At 37.8% G+C, this 24328-nt stretch overlaps 2 protein-coding genes across 2 annotated transcripts in view; both read right to left on the bottom strand.

Moving 5' to 3' along the window:
- The window catches only part of LOC131973995 (voltage-dependent calcium channel subunit alpha-2/delta-1), a 68516-nt gene extending 54667 nt beyond the window's left edge, over window positions 1–13849 (bottom strand). The window contains exons 1-3 of the mRNA XM_059336146.1: window positions 13586–13849; window positions 6319–6400; window positions 5326–5442 (exon numbers count right to left, since the gene is read on the bottom strand). Of these exons, the coding sequence (XP_059192129.1) occupies window positions 5326–5442; window positions 6319–6400; window positions 13586–13674 (288 nt within the window). The 5' untranslated portion in view covers window positions 13675–13849. The remainder of the gene's footprint in view (window positions 1–5325; window positions 5443–6318; window positions 6401–13585) is intronic.
- Window positions 13850–20247: 6398 nt separating this feature from the next.
- pclob (piccolo presynaptic cytomatrix protein b) overlaps window positions 20248–24328 on the bottom strand; it is a 58214-nt gene continuing 54133 nt past the window's right edge. Inside the window, exon 35 of the mRNA XM_059334850.1 lies at window positions 20248–23502. Within this exon, the coding sequence (XP_059190833.1) occupies window positions 23362–23502 (141 nt within the window). The 3' untranslated portion in view covers window positions 20248–23361. The remainder of the gene's footprint in view (window positions 23503–24328) is intronic.

Raw genomic sequence — 24328 nt, 5'->3', positions numbered from 1 at the left:
CAATTCAGTCTAACCCTGATGCAAACTGACAGTGTACAAATCCTGACGATTGTCAGCACACGTCTGACATCATTTAATATTTGTAATCCCTACATGTCCATTTTTAATATGTGGGTGATTGCATCCAGTAAAGTGTTCTTATAAATGACAGCTTTACTGACACCCATCATTCCAGTGGCTTTTAACCTGCACACAATAATGCACACATTCACACACACACACAGTACTGGGCCACCTGCGTCTTGTAGAGTTTTAGTGGTGCTGGTTGAGGTATTACTCTAAGTAATGCTTTAGACTGGCTCATTAGTCACCGGACAGAGCCCTTCACCCCAGGAGAAGAGAGGAAATTGCACACACAGTACACACATACACACTCACTTTATGCAGATTGTTCAAACAAAAGCAAACAGCACATGGCTGCTGCTTGTTAGTAAGAGAGTGAGGTGGACTGTGGACACTAACTTGATGTTTGAGGGTGCGTGGATGTCTGTCTTCATTGTTTTGCCTTTTGCCATAACAGTTCTGTAGCATCAATAATTAAGTGTTTAATTACAGTGTACATAGACAGCAAGAGAGAACAGGCTGTTGATGGGGGAGGGAAAGCTGTGTTGAAGTAATTGGATCTAGCCTCCGGCACATCACACACTTTCACTATGTGGTCAACTGCTTTTGACAAACCTTTTCAGAGTCATCTCTCTCTCTCTGCATCTCTCTCTCTCTCTGTATCTCTATCTCTCTCTCTCACTCTCTCTGTATCTCTGTATCTCTCTCTCTCTCTCTCTCTCTCTCTGTATCTCTGTATCTCTCTCTCTCTCTCTCTCTCTCTCTCTCTCTCTCTCTCACTCACTCACTCACTCACTCACTCACTCACTCACTCACTCACTCACACACACACACACACACACACACACAGTATTTGTTTCTCGATTTAAGCAGTAGAAGTTATGACTCACATTACCCGTGTGCAGCTCCACACTTTTATGGGACAAGTAAACACAATGTATAAATGTATATGTGTGGGAGTGTGTCTGTTGTCATTGCCATCTAACATGACATGTTTTTTTAATAACAATGGCGACAAGAGGCCTCCGGAAATATAGAGTGACTGCTCTGTGTTGACAGATATAAATGTAACTCTGATCTGAGGATGGTGCAATACACACTTTTATGAGGATGGATTTCAGTACTGGAAAGTAACGCATACTTACACCAAATATGGCCGACAATAAAAACTAACCAATATGGGCCTTGAGAAACATTATTTCATTTTACTGTGTACCATGTATATAGTTAGCCTGGGTATACCCATACTGCCTTGTGCGCTTGATTTAATTTCGAACCTGCAAGCAGTCTGGAAACCAGGGCCATTTCTTAGCCCCGTTTTAGGGATCCAATCACAGAACGGGGAGGGACGGCAAGACGATGATGTACTATTCGACAGATAAAAGCTTGTAGTTTTGTAGTTTTCTTACAGATCCAACATGGCTGCAGCAGACGCGAAAGTTTAGAGCAAAAGTTGATTTTAAAAGAAGAACAACGTTTGACTTTACACTTCTGTTTCATCACAAAGGATGTTTTAGCCTTGCTTCCGACAGGATTTGGAAAAAGCCTAATCTACCAACTAGCCCCGCTACCGCTCACTGCTGTAACGCCGGTGATCTCGCTACAAGCGGGGGGACAGCGGAGCCGCCGAGAGACCCGCAGCAGCTTGTCTATTGCCCATAAAATCAGTGGATGTGTGTGGCTGAATGACATGAGGGGGAATAAAGCGTGAAAATAAATAATCTTGCAGAAAGCGAGAACTGGAGAAGCAAAGCAACACACACACACACACAGTTTTAGTCTCAAAGTAGAGATGGGCTAGTCTGGCTATGTAAACATCAATTTCTGTCGCTCTCCATTTGTCATCTGGTATAACTGATACGATTGGCTAAGAGCTACCTACAGACGCTTTTGATAGACATTTGTAGCGCCCAATAAACAGCTCTGGAGGATCATAAACCACGCCTCCTCTACGGAGAAATGAATGGCATGGTTTCCAAACTATCATCATTTGTGATAAAGCCTGACGTTAGCCAGGCTAGTATATAGTTAAAATGACAATAAATCTGACCTGAACTGACTAGAACTATTGAACCATTTTTGGCAATTCTACTTATTATTACTGTTCTGAGCACACTAAGTCTAGCTTACCACAGGTGATAGTCAGGAAAGGCAAGCCAGAGGGGGATTTAGGGGAACTGCCTTGAGCCACTATAGCCACTATGCGCACACATTCCTGTAGGTGTGTGAGTGACTGTGGATAAGCATTGTAAAACCTTTGATAAAGCAATCTCTCCTAACAGTATGCAGCCAAGTACTCATTAATAATGCATGTTACACTCTGCCACACACTTATTTATGGAAGCATGAGTAGACACACATAGACACACACTTGTTTCGTACACCTGTGGCTAGGTAAACTGTGGCCTTTCAAAGGTCATCCATCATGCAGAGTTAGAGATCAGAGACAGAGAGGACGAGAGAGAGATAAAGATGGAGAGGCAAAAGGAGAATGAAAGTTTGAAAGCAGCTGACAACTAAGTGAAAGTGGCTCAAGTGCCTTGGGCTATCTCCAATTATATTGACATTGAGAGTCACTCCCAACCTCATATCAAAGGCACTCAACAAGAAAGGATCTCCCAACTGTAATGAAGATATTCTTCCTGTATTCTGTCTGATAAACAGCCAAATCCTTTCATTTAACTTAGATGATTGTTCAGCAAAAGTAATTTCAAAGTATAAAAAATCCACAGGGAGTGTGTATTTGTAAGTTCTGGTATGTGGTGTTTAGCGCCACTGCTATGTGTTGTAACCTAAGTCTTAAAAAGACTCCAAAAAACAAGACTGTTCAGCCACCCTGTCCGTCACTGTCCATGTAGCCATCAAGTTTATGCATTTGCCCTTCTTTCACATCATCCCTTCATCTATTTATCACCCCATCCATACATCTTTGGAGGAGAATTCAATATCAGTGTGCCTTGAGGTTACTCATAGGAGAGGATGAGACGCAAAGATGCAATAAAGAGAGAGAAGTGATCGATGTCTGAAGGTTGGATGGACTGTCAGCATCAGGCTAGCTGACCCGCCACCCACCATCTACCACCTACTCTTAACACACACAAACACACCAACACACCAACACACCAACACACACATTTGACCCTTACAGCCATCTCACTCTTCTATCACTTGGGTAATGCACTGAAGCCAATTTTCTTCTTGTTGCTTACGCATCTTATGGCACCAGTAGTCGGAAAAATGATAAGAACACCAGAGTGTTTACTTAACATACACAAGACAGACACTTGGCAGGAGATGTGTTTATGGATATTCATAAATACTCCCTCTCCATTACTAATAAGACAACAATGGTGATGCCTTATAAAGGCAGAGTAAGGGGTGCTGTGAACTCTCTCTGAATGTATAAAAACAGTTCAAACTCCTGATATAGATGAGAATCTCTGACCCAGTTCTATATAAAAAAAAAAGGAAGGGAAGAGAGGGGGAGAAAGAGAGAACATCCCCCAGGGTCAAAGCTCTCATTATCACATTGGATACTGCAGAAGAAAGATCTCAGTCCTCTCTCTTTACTCTTTGTGTGCATGCTTCACTCACTGTGAAAGATTATTACAACTGTTTTTTACGTTATTTGTTAGACAGAAACCTTTGGTAGCCGTAATAATTATGACGGGAGCAAAGGACGAAGTCAGGTGTCATAGTGTAAAAAGCAACAAAGTGTGCTTGGGGTTGCAGTAAAAAAACAAACACTATGACCCAGGGAGCGCTGTTTGTGTCCCGTGTGAAACCAGAGTCAAAGCTGATTTATTTTAGCTTTAGTATGTGAGTAACATATTAACCTACTTTGAAACTTAAATTATGTATGTGATGCAATTTAAGTAACTCACCTATGAAAACCACAAAAACAAAGGACCATTTTTGTAATGACTGCAACTGACTTTGATGCATTCTTATTTTATTTACATTTTACACATTGGCTTAACTTATTTAGAATCAGGGTTGAAGATAATATCATGGGAAACAGGAACTTATTTTTCCTTATATTTGGTCCCTCCATAGGAAGCCTTTATATAGAGAAAGGCCAGGAATTCTATTACCAGGTGATCAATAAACTTTTTTAATGTGATTCCTTCCATTTAAAGCATAATTTCAACTAAATCTACAGCAATCAAACTTGGAAAACTATTATGAAACCACAGCCAAATGCATAATTAATTAAATGCGCAGACAGATGGTAACTGCGACGGAATGCTTTATGTTTCAGGCAGTGACTTTGAATCACATTACTTAAAATCAAAATCTATTGTGTTTATGATATTTCAGTATTATGATTACGTAAGTACTATATTCTACTGATGCCCAAAATTGTATGCAGGAGTTTTAAAGAGCATTTATTTGTATCTGGATATACTTATGGGTAGTCCAAAGCCATGGTAAATTTCCCTTTGAAGTACAATATATAAAAAGACAACTCAAAAGAAAAAAATGCAGGCATTTTGGTGGATTGACAAAAGTTAAAAACCCTTTATTTTACATGGGTTACATCTAAAGGGTTTTTAACTTTTGTCAATGCACCAGAGTGCCTGCATTTTTTTCTTTTGAGTTCACTGTTTACCCATTGCAAGAGCACCGGTGTATTTAGGGACACCAGCAGCACTCCTGTTATTCTGTTTTTTATATAAAAAGACAAATTCAAGAAAAAATAGAGACAGTGTGGATACTTTGACTAGCTTTCAGGATTACATCATTTCTCCCATTAGATCTTCTAACCAACACTAAACTATTAGAGTGTGGTACTCGCAGGTGAAGCCATTAGGCTCGATGTTGTGGGTTCAGTCCAGATCTGTCTTTTTTAGAAGCCAAACTGCCAACAACAACGGGCACATTTGACAAGGGAAAGTTTAAAAACATTTGAATCAAATGTCATAGTTTGCTCTATCCTGGTAGGTGTAGTGTAATTAATTAAATGTCACAAATGTTACCATGTCCCAAAAATGTACAATACAACATTGCTTCTTCAGTGTATTTTTCAACTGCTTTTTAGTACACAGTGAGAGAGTCGACATCGTTGCCAATATTTAAACAAAAAGTGGATTAAACACATGGTTATTGAATATACATATTCAAGTCTACAATGTCCTGACAAGAAGCAGATGGAAAACTTCTTTTGCAGCCTTGGTTAATGAAGATCTCATCTTGCAAAGCTTTAAATCAAAGTAAAATTGCAAACTGACAGTTGGTTCCTCTAAGTGGAGTGAGTCTTACCTCCAAGGCAGCAGACCTCTTCCGCAGCAGCTGTTCAATTTTCCTGGCTGCTCTGGCGACCAGCTCCTCTGCGTCGTTTTGCTCCACAGTGTACAGGTGTTGGTTCCTCATAAAAATCTAGACAGAGTAGCGAAAATGTAATGTCCCACTCGTAGTTGATGATTTAACAAATCATCCCCATGTGTTGGAAATGTATTACATGTAAGAATGTGACTTTCAAACAAAAAATAGTCAATTTTCTTGAATGCACTGATATATATTGATGTTATTAGCTAATACTGGTGCTAGCTAGCTAGCTAGCTTGGTTAGAAAGGTGCATCCCTAATTCAAAATATACAGCTAACTCCTCCTTTTTTATTACAAACCACTGCTTAAGAAGACATGTTATAAGTGACCAAAAAATTATTTTAAGAACTGAAAACACACTCAAAGTTCTGAGACAAAGGCACACAATGTGTGGTAGTAGCAGCTTGTCAATCACAAACTAGCACCGCCCAAAAGCATTTCTTACTTTATTGTCTATTTTACTCTAACTGGGACAAAAAAAATTACAAAATGAACAAAATGGTGTGTTAGAAAAGGCATGGAACTAGCAATTGATATAATAAACTTATTAAGGTAATGTTTACTGAGGTAATAAATCAAGTGAGAAGTAGGGTAATTTTTCATAGACTTCTATACAATCTATACAAAAATGAAAATCACGGTGTGTTAGAAAAGGCTTGAAACACATAATGATATAATAAACTCATTAAAAAAATGCTTTCTGAGATAATAAATCAAGTGAGGAGTAGGGTCATTTTCTCATAGACTTCTATACAATCTGCCTTTCTTTTTGAAACCAGTGGAGTTGCCCCATATTGCTGGGCATTAGAAATAATGCAATATTAAAGCACTTTTACATTGTCTTCCTTATTCAGACCCGGAGGTTGCCACTTGTTCTGATAATGCTCTCTCTTTATGCGTGTGTGTGTAAAGCGCGGTTGTTGATACCTGAGTGAGGCTCTTCCCAGCTGTGGCCGTGTCTGCCAAGGTGACAAGCTCTTTCTGCATCTGATCAACCCATTTTTCAATCCTATGGGACACAGCAATGCACACAACCAATCTTAATCACAACTCAGATGTAACCAGTTTAAAAGAGACATCACAAACATATCAGAGTGCAATTAAACTGTCAATCAGGTGATCTTACAGCTATCTAACAAGAGCATCTGGACAGCGAGTGTAAAAACAAACAAGGCCAAAGAGAATCACTATGATGGGTCAAGCAGATCACCAGGAACAAATACAATGTCATCTAATCAAACACGTGTCATTGGGTGTCAACCAATACAATTACTTTCTGAGAGTTCAAACATGAAGTCAGCCAATCAGATAAGTGTCAGGCGATGTTGTGACCAGTGACGATGATGTGAGTGGACAGGCGAGAGGTGGGAGGTGGCCGGACGTGCTTCTCTGTATATCAAAGAGCTCCGGGGACATCAGGTCCAGCCTGCTGGTGCCACACACTGGATTATTCCTTCCTCTCATCCTCCTCCAATCATCTTGTCAAACCACAATAAGCTCACAGCATGCATTATAATATACTGACATAGTAAATCACTCCATGCACCTGAACACAGTGACCGTGGATAAGAGATAGATGAGAGGAGAATGTCAAAGACCCAAGACATTATGCATCAAGTGACACGGTGACTTGTTAGAATTATCAGGCTCATCTAGAGGCAAACCTGTTATAAGAGGCTTGTGTGCATGTGGATGCATTAATTCACCATATATATTGCCATGCGTGCACACATATACACAGGCACTCTGAGACGGTGCCATTAATATTGTATGAGATTGATAACAGGTTGGCAATGGATACAGATGCTCTCATTGCCATGCATTCGCCCTAACACAGACTCAGTTGCGATCCTCCCCAATGGCAAAGAGAAATGTCATACTCGCATGTACACACATTGAGATAAATATTAAAAAAATAGAAATATGTACCCAGAAAATATTCCCCAAGAATTGTCATAACAGAAGGGTAATGAGTGTCATGCAAGTTGCAGTTTGTGTGCCAAACATTGATGCTCAATACAGCAGAGGGGGATGATAAGATCCAAACAAAGACAGAAAGGTACAGAAGATCAAGAATGCAGAAATATATGGGAAAGATGCAGCAGGGACACAGAACCAACAATGGTGGGATATAAAATTTGAGCAAGTACGCGTGTGGAAAAAGATGATGCACTTTGCAAGAGCAGAAAAACCAGAGGGGATAGCACAGTGTGAAATTGTTCTGGAAAAGAGTGAGTAGGTGGAGATATTAGAGCAGGGTCAGCCATAATTCAGAAGCTATCCTTTAATTCCCAAAGCCAGATGGCTTAGGGGTTGTGGACATTTTATTTAATTTAGTTCTAACTTTGGAGAAAACAAGGATGGAGAATATTGCTCAATAATTATGTATTTTTTTTAATTAAGTCTCATTCTTTACCTTGGAAATAGCAGGTAAGAAAACCTCAACATCCATTTAAAGGCAGTTCGAGAGCTTTTGATGCTAACACATGCTCTTCATCATTAAATGGAGTGTGGCTAGTAGTCTTGGTCTTGTAGGTGTTTAACATTACATTTCTTGGCATGCATGTTGGCTTCAATGGTGAAGTCCACAATGTATCTGTCAAGGAGATAATGTTATTTGATCAAAAGTAGATAGACCTTATGGTAAGATTGTTTTGTCAACTGAAAAAATTCTTTTATGACAATGGTTGTGTCACAGGCTAGTTTGTACTTGTAATTACACTCTAATAATGTTCGTATTTACGCTTAAATCTGTTTGTTTTTTTGTTTTTTAGCTTTTAATACTGTATATTAACCTTATGGTTAACCTGTTAATTTGCTTTTAGCTCTTACTCTGCTGAGGACACCGGTTGTGTATGTGCATTTGAGAGCAACACAACCAGTCAACCAAATCCAACTAGTTACACAGTAGTTACACTTGCTACAACTATGTATGAGATGTTGAAAACGTGCCCCCCTCCTCTTCTCGCCTCTCTTTCACTCTCCTCTTAAATTCTCCTCTCTCATTTCTCTCCTCTCCTCTCCTCTCCTCTCCTCTCCTCTCCTCTGCCCCGCCCATCCTTGTCCCCAAATCTACGAACAGCAAACTGATTGTAAGGTATTTTAGAGGACCTTGGACCTCTAAGCTCTCAAAGCCTGAAGCACTGACAAGTCAATTGTGAGTTAGAGTTTATGTGTATGTGTTTGGCTGGGCGTGTGTGTGTGTGTGTGTGTGTGCGTGTGGCTTCCAGGGACTTGACATTCAGAGAAGCAGAGGGCCGTCTCTCAAGAGTTTAGCTTCTGTGAAATCTACTGCTACCAGTGCAAATCTCTATAACAAAAACTCCCAGGTGCTGACAAATGGAAGACACAACCCAGGCTGTGGTGTAGTATGTGGGCAATGTGTTCTTCTGTACGTCCAATATGGATGACATGACTTTTTTTCCCCAGAATCTATTTACACTAGTTTGGCTTTATGAGAGTGTCTCATCTGCAGAATAACTCTTCTCAAAATACTGAATCCCTTGTATGTATGTTTGCTTTGTTATTGTGTGTCTGTGCATAAATACCAAAAAACTGCAATTTGCAGACAAAGAAGTCCTCGCTAGGCTCATTATACACAGTAACAGACCATAAAATATAAAGTTATGCTTTATATGAATATTTTCAGTCAAACCCCCTCTGTTAAATGGCCTTAAACGATCAGCTGTATTATCCATAGGCATGGTAAATCCCTACCCATTAACTCCTCATCCTTAAATTATGCATTTCCAACCATCCCTCGAGGTCCCAGCCTAGTTTAATGGCTAGGCTTCATAAATGCCATAAGGTGAGGCCTGCTCTAAGCCCGTCATGGTTGATCTAGGTGAAGTCAGAACACATTCTGCATGTAATGCATGTGTAGCATATCATTTCAGCTCTTTCCATATGTATACAAATAGCAGTACAGCAATAATTACTTTATCACCACTGTTATTAATGGAGCTGCAATGATTGGTCTGGGTAATCGACTTATCGATTATTCTTTTGACTGGAAAATAATAATATAGATATTTTGAAGTCGGAAGCAATTTTTCATGCAGATATGGCAGAAAGTGTTGTTGTCAGCCTCTCTTTTTTTTGTTTAAAGATATGTAAAAAAACAAACAAACAAAAAACAAGGGCTTTGGACTGACAAAAACATGACATTTAAAGACATAACTTTGGACATTTGGAAACTGGGATTGACATTTCTCACTATATTCTGACATTTTTATACATAGTTAATCAAGAAAATAATTGTCAGATTAACCAATAATGAAAAAAATCGTTGGTTGTAGCCCTAGTTTTCACACGTAGAATGGAAGCTCTTTCTAATGGCTAGAATAACACGGTGATTCAGAGATGTCTAAACAGTAAAAAAGTCATTGTTGTTGAGCTGAGGTAGCTAATTTTTTCTGCTCTGGTTGCTGGGCTTTGATTACTGCAGCCTCTGGTACGAAGCTGGATAATTAAACACACGCACACAAACGCACATACAAATGGCAACTGGGTCAGACACTGCCCTACATTGTTTTTCAGACACAGGAAGAGCAAATGAGAGCAAAACAGAAAGAGAGGCGGAGAGACAATACAAGAAAGACAGAGCCAGATGTTGTGATGCCATTGGATAGAGTAATGAGCTGGCCCATAGTGTGTATCTCAGTGGGCGGCTGTGTTAAACTACTGTCTAATTACACATCACCATTACAGAGGCAAAGACAGAAGTCCAGACAGCAAAGTGGAATGAGCCATGGACACGCCAACAGTGATGCACCAAAACTACCCGTGGTGCTCTGCTCACTCTCTGTAGCCTTTACACTAAAACCCAAGTGGCCAATTTAGTCCGTCTAAAGCCTAAAAAGTACCTTTATATGCAGCATAGGGTTTTTGGATCAAGCTCTGACCAGCCCAGCACATCCTGTCTTTCTCTCAACAATTATCACCTTAGATTTGTAATCCAGCTAGGCTTTGTGATCTGATTCTGCTATTTTTCTGTCCTTTCTAGTTTTTATTCACTTTGAAATGTTTCTCTAGACGTCTAATGTTAGTGCAACATGTTTCATCTCCAGAGACATTACAGGAACAACAGACCTATTTAGGATCATAAAGAGACACAAAACCAGCTGGTTACAGTTTGCAGAACTATGATTACACAATCATGTGTTTCTCTCCAACCATGGGATCAGTGTAATCCAGAATAATGCACTTGATGAATGGAGCCACTTGATTTCTATTGCTTTTGGCTCATTTTGTCTATGTTAAACTCGCTGCATCTCATCATTATGTATACGCCAAACAAAGAAGCATTTTCCTGACAGCCTACATGTTTAGATATAACCTCTCATGCAGGGCAGTAACTTGAAGGATGGATATGGGCACAATCTTAGAGTATTTTACTCCACCAATGAGATTGTGTTTTTGATCCAGTTTGTTTGTTTGTTTGTTTGTTTGTCAGCAGGACTATGGAAAATCTACTGGCCCAATTTTCCTAAAAATCAGTGGAAGGCCTAGAAAAAAAACCATTAAATTGTAGAGTGGATCAGAATGAGAAGTGGATACACAAATATTTTTCAATGTTGTTAAACATTTTGAGATAGGGTGTTTCCCCCTGGCAGAGGTCTGTGCTCTCGGAGTGCCTTTCTATTTACTGATGACATTAATTTACTTTTCTTGTTATTTGGCATTGATATGCTCAGCAGTTAGATTGGGGATGTTAGGCAAGAAGGATTACCTTTGTTTTGGGGGGCTATTTTTGGACTGCATCAGTGATGAACATATGTTAAAGGACTATCTGGTAGATAATATAGGCTGGAGATTTTCCACTGCAGATAATTCATAAGAAGTGCCCCCAACAACCTCCTCCCCTTGTAAGAGAAATTGATTTCAGCAGCCATTCAAAAGAAAGGGAAGGCCATGGAAATATAAAGATGTTGATATTGAATGGCCACATCACCTCAGCAAACCCAAGGGAGACTATCAGCTTCGAGTGTAATGTGCATTCAGAATGGATGTTGGAGCCTACAAGTTTTTGGAGCACTCAAATCCAACATATGCATTTGTGGTGTTAATGCTACAGCGTATGAAAAACATGTCACTGGACAAGAGCAACGGGTGAATGGCACAGTCAGGTGTTGTTTTGTATTGTACATCCTCTTGGAACCAATTTTACCTGCAAGATGATGGGGCTATATTGTAAATAAGAAGCACCTAATAGAATTTACTTCATTCACAAACTCACTCACATAGTCACTCACTCACTCACTCACTCACTCACTCACTCACTTACTCACTAATGCATTAACAAATTCACACTGAGCATCCAGCAGATTTAGTAGAAGGGACTGGTGAGTAGTGCTTTCATCATAAGGCTTCACAAATACAGCTATTTTCACTGTCACCTTTTGTGTGAATATTAAAGAGTTGCCATAAAGATGCATGTTTTCTGCTACAGCAGTCCAATCTGAAGCAGCAGCTCTTTAGTGGCTTTTTTAGAATTAGTGGCTTTTAATTTCAGGGTTTGAATATTAGTACGAGTGTCTGTGCTATTCCTGTTGGTGCTGTAGAATTGTATTTAATTTTACTGAGATGTTTTTCTAATATTCAGTCTACCTTAATATACGGTAAATGATGTGTATACTTACTTGATTCCTGTGGTCTATGTCTAGTACCTTCAGGTTGAATGCACTTATTGTAAGTCGCTTTGGACAAAAGCATCAGCTAAATGACATGTAATGTAATGTAATGTAGACAATGCATTAGGAATGAAACAACAACAGACATACAGGTACATTGTGATAGCAGGTAGCCTTAGTAGGTCTGTATCTGAACAAATACATGTGAATTTTCACTATTTTAGTCTACGATGCCACACTGGTCACCTTGTGAAAGAGATCATGTATCTTATTAAAGTAATAAAAAAACAAGTGTTTATTTGTGGTTATCTGCATTAGTAGCCTACATGTGAATTAAGTTGCAGACCACCAAAAACTATACAGAAATATTTCTCTAACAGAATGGTGTTGGGTTTTTTTTTTTACATTTAAACATTAGATACATCTATTTTAATGCTGTCAAAGTTATATATTTGTAAACTCAGCACACTGATTTCCCATTTATTGTATGGCTCACACCCTTGAATTATATATGCAAATATACCTTCAATTGATATGGTCACAACATTATTTGTAGGGTTGTATGCTGAAAAAGGTGTTCAGGTGAACAGTAGGCTATAAAATATGATTTCAGAGAACTTCATATCCAATTATACATGTCAATGCAAAGAAGGAACATTCAAAAGTGAAAAAAACTGTTTTGCAAATGGACATTCTGACTGTTTTGACATGGTGGGCTGTAGAACATTGTGTTACACTTTAAAATGCATTCAGAATCTTACTGTGTAATTACCTACACTTAAACCGTGTAAGTCCTCTTAACTTATGGTGAAATATCATCTGTGAAACATACATAGGCCTACAAATACTTACCTGATACTTAATTATGGGTAAAGTGGAAAAAGGGGTAACACTTTACAATTACCATCATTTATAAATGGTAAACAGATAGTTTATTAATGTTTAATCATCATTTATAAACCGTATATAGGCCTTTTAGAATGGTAAATACATAATTTATTAATGATTAACTAACTAAATCATTCATATAAGCTAATAGATGGTATATTAATGTAAGTTTATAGTTAATTTACCATCAGTAAACAATTAAATTATAATCAATAGTTTATTAAGTTATTATAGTTTTAGTTGCACTCATTATACCATTTTAACACCATATAAAGTATGTTAATGATTTTGAAATTATTCATATTCACCTTTAAGAAATTGGTTGAAAACATTTAACGGTTAAATAGGCTATGTATAGCACTTTGCAAATGGTTAATAATTGGTATATAAACCATCTATAAACATCACTTAGTTGGTTATTGTAAAGTGTTACCGAAAAAGGGAGTAACAGCTGAGAATTATAGAGGAGAAAATAAGTTGTAATATACACCCACGGGCGTAATATTGTCCATCTCCAAGATGACCAGTGGTGAATGAATGAACCGACCTGCCCACCACTCTCACACCGAGAGTGGCTCATTAATACAACACTTGTCTCTAAACGACGAGTACTTGAACCAAGGAGTCTGCAAAACATTAACTGCTCGAAATAGGATTATAAGGGATATACTCACATGAGCTGTGTCGGAAACTGCGATGCCAAAGACCCGTCCTGCCATAACAGGACCAGAAACACCCAGGCTCGTACCCTGCAGGTATCCATTGTAAAAAACGAGGGGGGAAATTCCCCGACGCGCGTCAACACCTAATGTAGGCTACTCCGCTCCCGTTCACCGCCGATGAATGGGAGCGGTGTGCAGCAGCAGCAGCAGCAGCAGCGACAGCGTGAGTGGCAGTGTGTCGCTCCCTCACAGATTAACGAACCCTGACACCTCTAATCTGATCACTCGGCCATCCGGCGCTCTAACAGGTACTGAGGCTGGATCTCTCTCTCTCTTTCTCCCTATCTCCCTTCTCTCTCCCTCCCTCTCTCTCTTCCTCACACACACCCCTCCTTTTCAATCTAACATACAAATCACATTTTGCTTTTACCTTCTAATATGACTTTTGATACTCTTGACATAATGTCATTAAGACTGTCTAAAAAATATATTTTATAAGGTCTGACATTTTCCAGTGAAACAAAATCTATCAAACATTAACATTTCGGTGATATTTGGTTCAAGAAGCATCACTCTATATTTGTTTTCCTTCCCTCGAGGTGTACAGCATTTGTTATTCGCTGCAACAAATTGTTTTTCTTCAACCTCCCTATAAAGAAACACCTGCTAAAAGGAGGGTCTGACCACAGGTACCACACACACACACACACACACACACACACACACACACACAGACGCACGTATGCTGAATACAGATGCAGGTTTAGCTCTTTAAAATGCCCTACAACCTTTCAATTCCTACAACCTGGAGGGATGGGAGAATTTACTGACTTTGATAGCACAATCTTTGCCAGGAGTCGCTATCAGTCATCCTGGTGGTATGAGTGGCAGTAAGCAGAGAGACTGTCCCACATGGGAATCAGTTCTGGTGTGACGGATCTATTGATTTCACACATACAGTGTAAAATGTTATGGGCAAAGTACAGTAAGAGCCCTATAAATCTCAGAGCCATCAATCATACTTGTTTTATAAGATTGCATTTTGTAGCTATGTGCTGCACATCCTGAGTGTATGAATTATAGAATGTATACAAAATCCTGCACCACCGCAGTGTATAAATACAGTTTCTATCATCATTTTAAATTAGACACTTAAACACTTTGATTGATTAATTGAATTGCAAAGTGAGAACATAAACCCACTGTGTGTGTGTGTGTGTGTGTGTAATTCAGGCCTGGAGGGAGGGCAGGGCAGCACAAGCAAGATGCTTGGGGATTTGGTTATCAATCGTTGCTTGGCAACCACACACCATCTCTTGTGTCCTCTCACCCTCCCCCCTTCTTTTTCCCCCCTCTTCCTCTCTTTGTCTCTCCCATCCCCACCTCTCCCCCTGCTCTCGCTGTACTGCACTGTTGCTCTTCTCCCCCATCAGTTTCTCCACTATTCTCGTCCCTCCGCTCCCCCGTCACATCAGCCGTTCTCACACTCATTTCCTTCAGCAGAGGGACAGATTCACCTGCTGATGGGATGGAGAAAAGTAAGTGAATGGCGAGAACTGGAGAGAAAGCTGGAGTGCAGGGACATAATAGCGAAGAGCAGTGTGGGGAGGATGGAGGCTTCCTCTGCAGATATCTCCATTCAGTACTTCTTTTTTTTTATCAGTTGGGAACATCTCACTCCATCCTGAATAAGAAGAGGTGTCAGACTAATGCCTGTACTGCTACACCTCTCCTCATGGATAATCTAAGAAATGGATATTAGTAAAAGACGAGAATAAACAGCTAATGCCATCTGTGAGATAGACCCTGATAGACTGTGTGACTCAAGGCCGAGATATTACAACACCAATTTATTCCAAGTCTGTAGCTTACATGTCTCAAATTAGCTTTGGTGGAAAAGTATTCGGATCCCTTACTCAAGCAAAAGTACTAATACCACACTGTGAAAGTACTCCAATACAAGTAAAAGTCCCCATTCAGATTGTCATATATATTCCAAATATATTATCTGATTATTATTATTGATGCGTTTATGTAAACAGCATTTTACCATTGTCAAGGTAGGGCTCATTTTTACTACTTAATATACTTTTAGGTGGTTTGATTTCTGAACAGGCGTAACATCTTAAATTATTTTTTCATGTTAAATCTTGACCTGGAAAATAACTAAAGCTTTCAGCTAAATGTAGCGGAGTAAAGAGTACAGTATTCAGTTACATATGTGGAAAAGTAAAGTACAAGTACCTCTACATTTCTAAAGTAAATGCTGTTAGTTACATTCCACCACTGCAAATTAGCGACTATTATAAAATTACTTTCACTTCATTCATTCATTATCCTTAACCGCTTATCTAAATTCGGATTGCAGATTTGAATCCATGATCTTCAAATCTTCTGTATGCATGTTCTCTCCGCGTCAGCGTGGGTTCTCTCCAGGTCCTTCGGCATCATTTCACTTGTATAAAGAAAAAATCTGAATAAAAGTTTAACTTCACATATAAGACTAATAACCTGGTTTGCCCTCTCTCCTTATAATACAACGCTTAATCCAAAAATGTTGGGACATTGTGTAGAACTTAACTAATAGCAGAATGCATCCGATCCAGAGTGAGTGTACAAAAAACTGAAGTTTCCCAGATTAAGCATTAGATATCTGGTTGTTGTACTTAATTTAACTGTAAATGTAGGTTGCAAAGGATTTGAAAATCATTTAATTTTGTTTGTTTTTTGTTGTTTACAGCATCCCAACTTTTTTTGAAATAGGGGTTGTATGAAGATAACAATTTCTAAAACATGAATGTCCAAAATGAATCTACACATAATATTATGTTTAATAAGTCAACAAATTGAACACATGCATCTCTGTAACATCTCTGGTAACGATGGTAATATAATACTGTGTGAAGGCACACCTGGTTAAGGATCAGTTAAAGTCAAGGCTGAAGGCTGAAGTCATTTGATAGAGTACACTGCCACCCGGAGGTAATTCAAAAAATGCACAAGAACCAGTTGCTGAATTATACTGAGGTATTGTTAAAAAAAAAATTTTTTTTAAATCTCACTTTTTTGTGTGCTTGTGCACATACATTTGGATATCTGGAGTTCTTACTTACATATTTGGGAAATGTCTTGGGCTTGAGAACTATTCCTTTGCAAATGTGCGCCATATCTCATTCACAAGCCAATCAAGGCAGACAGTTTTTTTTCTCTTTTGAGCATTAATGCATGTAAACATGTTCTAGTAGAAACCCAAAATACAAGTATGAACCTGAAAATGTATCAACTATAGCCCTTCAAAGTTGCTGCACTGTTACAGTAAATTGGAACCATATAGTTTTACCTCTTTATATTTAAGCTGCTTGTTCTGCTCTTTTTCTGTAGATTAGTACAATAACTTTATTATAATTCATGACATTTCACAAACAGAGATTAAATGTATTCCTAAGGTAGTATGCAGTACTTGCATATTTAAACTCCTAGAATACATATGTATAATATATAACAAGTAATATAACCTAATTCTCAAACACAGCAGAATGTAAATGATTATTTACGGTGTCTGCGAGGGACTAACTAGTTTCAGTATCTGAAACTCCACCCAAATTAAGCATGTCATGAACATTTAAAAATATGCAACACTTGTTGGCAGAAAAGCAGGATGTCCAGATACAGGGTGTCCAGTTTAATAAAATGGATCATTATAACAGATGATATTCCAAAGGGGAGCATTTCTAAATGAACTAAAATTCAGTAGTATTGAGCTGTGAGTGGCCAACTCAACACATGAGCAGGAATAGAGACATCATTACCAACAGACACACTGGACAGCCTCTTTAATTAATAGAAAAAATCAAATTCAAGGCGGGTTCATTAATGCACAATCAATTTTCTGTAAGTCGGTCCTGTAAAATGAACGATAGATGGTATCAGAGCTGAAAGTCATGTTGAATAATACTACAGCTAAGGGACTACCAGAGTCAACACTATATTATCAGTCATTGTCCTCAGATGAGTAAATCTGTTCCATCAGCATAAGACATCTTTATGATGCAGTTAGTTGTTTTGAAATCATGTTTTAATTAATTTCCAAACCAAGCTTATGGGTTATTGTACCCCATCTGGCAAAAGTACCAAACCCCAAACATCTGGACACATAAACACAAATATCAGACTGTGATGCAACCAATTTGTGGTAATGAAAAAACCCAAAACAGCAAATAAAAAGTGCTTAATTACCTTTGTGAAATATTTAAAAAGAAAAATGCATCCACTAATCATATGTCCTCAGTAAAAAAGAGACGAGAAAGAAAAGAAAAGTCTGCAAAAGAAAATGTCTGCTCAGCAGAAACAGGCAGTTATAATATCTACTATTCAAATTGCTTTAAAACATTCCACAAGCTCAAATATTCATTCAATGTTCAGCCTCACTATATTTTTTTCTGCTGTCCTACACTGTCAAAGTTCCTCATTCACAAATTTTAAACTTTTTTTTTAAGATTTAAGATTACTTTATTAATCCCACAATGGGGAAATTCAACCTCTGCATTTAACCCATCCTTTTTTACACACAAGTGAACACACCATGCAAGGAGCAGTGGGCAGCACATTACTGTGGAGCTGTGTGCAGGGGGGTTAGGTGCCTTGCTCAAGGGCACTTAAGTCCTAGACCTGTCAGTACTGGGATTCGAACCGGCGAATCTCCAGTTACAAGCCCGATTCCTAACCTCTAGGCCACGGACTGCCCATTTGACAGCTTCCAGTGTTGTCCAAACCTAAACCTAAACCTGTGTCAGCATGGGTTCTCTCCGGTTCCTCCCGCAGTCCAAAGACATGCAGCTTAGGTTCATTGGTGAGGATAAATTACCCATAGGAGTGAATGAGAGCATGAATTGTTGTCTGTCTCTATGTGTCTGTGATAGTCTGCCGTCCTGTCCAGGGTGCACCACGCCTCTCGCTCAGTGTCAGCTGGGATTGGCTCCAGCCCCCCGCGACCCAAGATTGGATGAGTGGTTAAGGATAATGAATGAATGGCTGTCTTACTGGCTGTCTTTGTGAATGAGTATTGTGCAGCATCTAGAATCCAAGTCTGGAGTTCCTGTCCTATCTCTTATCATTATCAGCCTAGCATAGCATAGATGCTATATGCAATTCAATATAGGTTACAGTCAATCACCACTTTTATTAAATTTTTTACCATGACCTATGAAGCTTTGGGTTTGTTTTCACTGCAAAAGTAAATGTAAAGTTTTTTTTTATTGAAATGCAATGCTCTTTCCATCCTTTAGCATGCAATTTTATGTTTAAAACATTACTTAATTAATTACACTTACTTCAATCTTAACTGTTTTTACATATTTAAATATAAACACTTGTTAGTTTACAAAAAAGAAAAACACATCTACATACTTAGTTAGCATTTGGCACATCCTTTTCTTAAATGTATCCATTCTTAATTTGTCATATTAACATCACAATTTAAAAAATAATAAATTAATAATGTTGGATGTTGGCTTGTGTCACTACCACAGAATGGCTATGTCCTCATATCACAGCAACAGAGCATTAAAGGCTCTACCAACAGTGGTGGAATGTAACTAAGTACATTTACTCAAGTACAATTTTGAGGTATTTCCATTTCATGTAACTTTATACTTCTACTATGCTACACTTTAGAAGTAAATACTGTTATTTTTTACTCCGCTACATTTAGCTGCCAGCATTAGTTACTTTTCAGGTTGAGAGTTAACATTTAAACATGATCAATTTAAAATGACTAGACATGTGTATAAATTAGCATAACAGTATATTAAGTATAGTTCAAATTAGCCCTAACTTTAAAAAAAATAAAATGCAGCTTCCATAAAAGCATCAATACAAATAATCTAATCAAGAATAAGATATAAACGATAAGAATATATACACCAATCTGAGTGGGTTCATTCTGTATAAAGAGTACTACTTTTGATACTTCAAGTACATTTTGATGCTGATACCTTTGTACTTGAACTTATGTATGTTTTGAATGCAGGACTTGTACTTGTAGTGGCGTATTGTTATGGTGTGGTATTAGATACTTTTAAGTAAGGGATCTGAATACTTTTCCCACCGCTGTTTACTGACCATATTGTTATATACATTTAGTTGCAGGTTCTACTTTACAGATGTAATGCATTTACTTAAAACCCAAAGAAAGTTATTTTTTTTAGTTAAAGCTAGTACAGATTGTAATATGGAGGGTAAAATAGACAAAACAAATAATTTTACTGAGAATAAATAATTAATGAACATAATTAAAAAGGTATGATATTAGGCACCTTATAGACTGCAACAGGGCTTGGCTTAAAAAGACGATCAAAAACAAAATGCACTTGCCCTTGAGCTGGTCCAGTTCATAAATGACACTTAAACTTCACCAAAAACTAAGGAATCTATTGTTGCAGAGGGGGTTTACTTCTTTCTATATTTTATAATTAAAATCAATGGCACCATCTGGTGGCAGTATCAGGAATGACATGGCGGCAGACAGCACAGACTGCTTTGTTGTCCAGTTGTCTAGTCCGACTTATTGAAATAGCAGTTTGGTCCTGCATAAAAGCATAAAAGCAAAATTTTAGTTTCCATTCTTCAAAATTCAGTTTGATGATTAATAACAAAACCAAGCTTAGCTCTGCATGTGTAATATAGCTCTTCTTAATATTTATTCTTTAGACTCAGGGGAAACAGCTGATTTTTTACAGCACAATTTGCATAATATCTCAACACATCCTGTGTACAACCACAAAACCATAACATTAGATTCTTTGTTTTTACACTGAGTGAAAAACAAGACAATTTTACAAGCATATTTCTTTACAGTCAGCATACAGATAAATCTATACATATTCTGTCTCTTTTTAAACATAATCTGTAGGCAAAATATACAGACAAACCATCAACAAAACATGCAACATCCAGAACATAAAGTCTCAGACAACTATTGAAGTTGAATAGATTTTTTTTCCCTTTGTGATGTTTCCGTTTACGGGACGTGGTTGCACAGATAGTCGTTGGTTGACAGCACATGTTTTGATTACAGTCAACTCCCCTTATATAACTATAGACACGCATTGCTGTACAATTATAAGTCTTTTGTGATTTATTTTTTCGACACTCACATGCTCAAACTTCGGACAATATAAACATTCAATCTTTGTAGAAAATAAACACTTTATGTACACATGTCAAAGGACTTGAGTCACATTCACACCCCTCAGAACAACAACAAATGGATGGTTTCACAATTACAGGCAACAGCTGATCTGAACAAACAGTAATTAGCTCGAGGGAAGTCTAATGAAACACGAGGGGTTAAACAGTCATGACTTAGCATTTAGGGAATAAGTCTTATTTACTGTACTTTGTACACAGACTGGTGAGTAGACTATGAGCATGATGTAGTAAGGGGGATCTCTCCCCACATTGTGCATTGTGTTAAGGAACCCCAGCGTGTCTGCATGTTTTTCTTTTTGCCACATAGATACAAAATGCACACCACAATATCTTCTGCCACCACATACGCCATGATTCAGTTCATCCCAGTGCAGAAACACAAAACACATAATCTTGCATGTCGTTACGGTTAAAATTAGACAAGAAAATAAACAATTTAATAATAAAGTGCACAAGCTCCAAGTAGATGTTAACAGCTGTTAACATCAATTTATATTAAAATCAGTAAAAAAAAAATACATTTAATATTTTCTTTCAATGATGTACAAGTTAATTTTCTATAAGACATATATTTTTTAGACCATATCTTCACAGATATAACATTTATTTAAAAAGAAAATGCATTCAAACACATCTATGTTGCATAGAATTAAGAACCAATGGGTCTGGAATAAAAAAAAAAATCAAGGTTGGCACAGCAAAACAATTATCTGAAAAATCCTCAACGCTCCCTTCCTTATCATATTTCTTTTTTGTCATCCTTTGCTATGAGATTTAAGTGACATCTTGTTCTCGATGTGTTTGTTGTTTCCTCTGTTAGATTTAATTATTTAAAAAATTGCATCAGCCCTGTGATATGCCTAAATACACCGACAGTAGTTCTGAGGGTTACTTGATAGTGCTTTTTTTTCTCCATTCTGTAGATATGGTGGCAAAACATTACGATGAATACATGGGTCACCTGCTCCACATTAGTTCTGAGACTTGGCCCCATGCGACTGAATATGACTGAACCCCAGTGGGCCTGAGTGAGTGTTTTGGTCACAGGCAGTGAAAGAGGCTGGTTCACTGACACAAAACATCATAGTGAGTTTTACAGCACAACCAGACACACAGAGGAACCATGACATTTGACTGGTAAGAACAATTTTTTTTCTTAGTTTTGAAATTATTTTTAGGTAAAACTCAGACCAAGGGGCTTTACTAATACACAGACAGCAGAGCTGTCACACTGAGGTGATGAAAGCTGTAGATCCACGTATGGTTTTGACACAACTTGTGTGAATTACATGTCCATTCCAACAATGTAATTACATGATGGGCTACACAGAAAGAATACTCAACAACAGCCTGAAAGTAAATTGTTGTACACACGACACAGGTATGTGTGTCGTCCTCTACAGTTGGCTTGTAACGTTCAACACAGCATGTGTTTTGGACTTTGAAACACAAAATGCTTTTCGTTTTATTGTAATTCTAATCTGCCTTACACAATAGCATGCCAGTGAAATAGCAAAATGTCACTGGATGTTAACCTTGACCTTTAATTTTTTATCAGTTGAAGCCCTGTTGAATGTCTAATGGTGCATCAGTGTGATCAGAGGACTTAAGGAGCTATTTTTCATGAACATCCTTGAGCTCACAAAGGTCCACATTCACATAACAGCTATTAAGACTGTCTACACCATAGACTAAAGTAGCCTACTGGATTGTCAGTGCGTTACCCACAGCCTCAAACAGAGATCATATGTCTATATTTTATTATATATAATCTAAGAGAACAACTCTTATACTGTATATAGTATTTAGATATATTCTGCATCTGATATCTTTGTATATTATATAAACATCACACTGTACAATGTGGTTCTCTGATATGCTCTGTATTCCACATGTGTGATATCTACAATCTGTAGTGCTGTACATTTTATCTTCACCCCATAGCAAAAGTCGACTGTCTGACTCTTTTTTTCCTCTTTTTTACACAAAACTGAAAGACTATCGTACAAAAACATTAAGCATTCCTTCATCATTAAACATTTCAAGACCACTGATGTCCACACACATCACAACCATCATTTGGGCATTTTAACAATGACTCACAATGCTAATTCAGTTGATGATCAAAGTCTTTTTTTTTTCTCCATCTTTCCCTCTGATAGATATGTTAGCTCAGTTGCACAGCACCAAAACAACAAAGTCTCATGTGGATCATGGAATTAGGAGTATGGTGAGAAAGGCAATGCTGCTCTCAAAGCCATTTTGCTGCTGATTGTGTCTCAGTGCCTGCTGTGGTATTTGCATCATTCAAGCAAAGTCCACAGCCAGCACAGACTCGATATGGGAAGAGGTGGACATGTGTGCTGGCAGTGTTGGACTGATAAAGTTATTATGGTATTAGCACATAATTCCCTCCTTCTTAAAATGTATGAACTGAGTGAATTAAATTGATCTTTTTAGTTCCTCCTCCTAGTTTTTTCCCCTATTATTTATCTTTTTGTCAAATCAGATCTTTGAACTGGTACATTCTGGCTTCACCTCTCATCAGTCTATCGCATCTCCATCTTTTGGGTGTGGCCTCAGGGGTTGGTCTGAGTGGAGACGAACAGCTTGTGCCAGCTGACCACTCTCTTCCTCATGTCCACCTTGTCCAGCCAGATGTAGGCTTCCCCTATCAGGGTCTTCTTCATGAATTTGCCTCCATTGGACACCAAGAAAAGCTGGAAATACATTCAGGGAGAGAAACAGATTTGTCAGTGTGATTTCACAGTGTGATTTGACTGCTTATCCCTCTGGAAAAGTGTAAAAGCATTTTATTCAGTCTGAATAATTCAAGCACTAGTGGGTGACTGGTGATTAATTACAAGACGATAAAGTCTGATCTATTGATTCATATATGCCTAAAATAGTAAAAAAACAAAAAAAACAAGACGTGTATATCTTTAAATCAGGAGGAATTCTGGACATTACACTACATCATTATTATCCTTAAGATGAGACAATAAAGGCAAACATGCACTCGTCAGCTTTGAGATTTTGGGCTATTTTCCTTTCCGTAACACGTCTTCTCTCATTGCAAAAAAATGTCATTGTGCTTATTGTATTACCCCCTGTCTATTTGTGTTGTACTTGATGTTTCATGTTAATATCTATTCGTTAAATAAATATATTAATATTTAGTAAATATATTAATATTTATTTTACCCTATTTACTTGTAAAATTTCACAAAATGTATAGAATTGTATAACGCATACCTTTAAAGATGTTTTTCAAATTAGCTTTTTCACATACTCTAAGTTAGATATCCACTTAAGTAGCACTTACATTAAACTTTCCAGTTTTATTCATATCTATAGTTATTTTAAACTTTTTTTTTTGAGGAGTTTGTTTGGATATCCTTCATAGCCGGATTTAATTATATAGCATGTAATTCCTAAAAATCGGGCAGATTTTTTTTTTTTTAAGAAGGAAAAAATACTTTTACTTTAATTAAAAAATAAATAAAATAAATTTCACAAAATGAAACAATAATTTTTACCTGGTTC

The sequence above is a fragment of the Centropristis striata genome, chromosome 6 (genome assembly GCF_030273125.1).
Source record: "Centropristis striata isolate RG_2023a ecotype Rhode Island chromosome 6, C.striata_1.0, whole genome shotgun sequence".
Classification (NCBI taxonomy): Eukaryota; Metazoa; Chordata; class Actinopteri; order Perciformes; family Serranidae; genus Centropristis; species Centropristis striata.
Note: the sequence above shows the minus strand (reverse complement) of the source record. Positions and strands in the feature narration are given on the sequence as shown.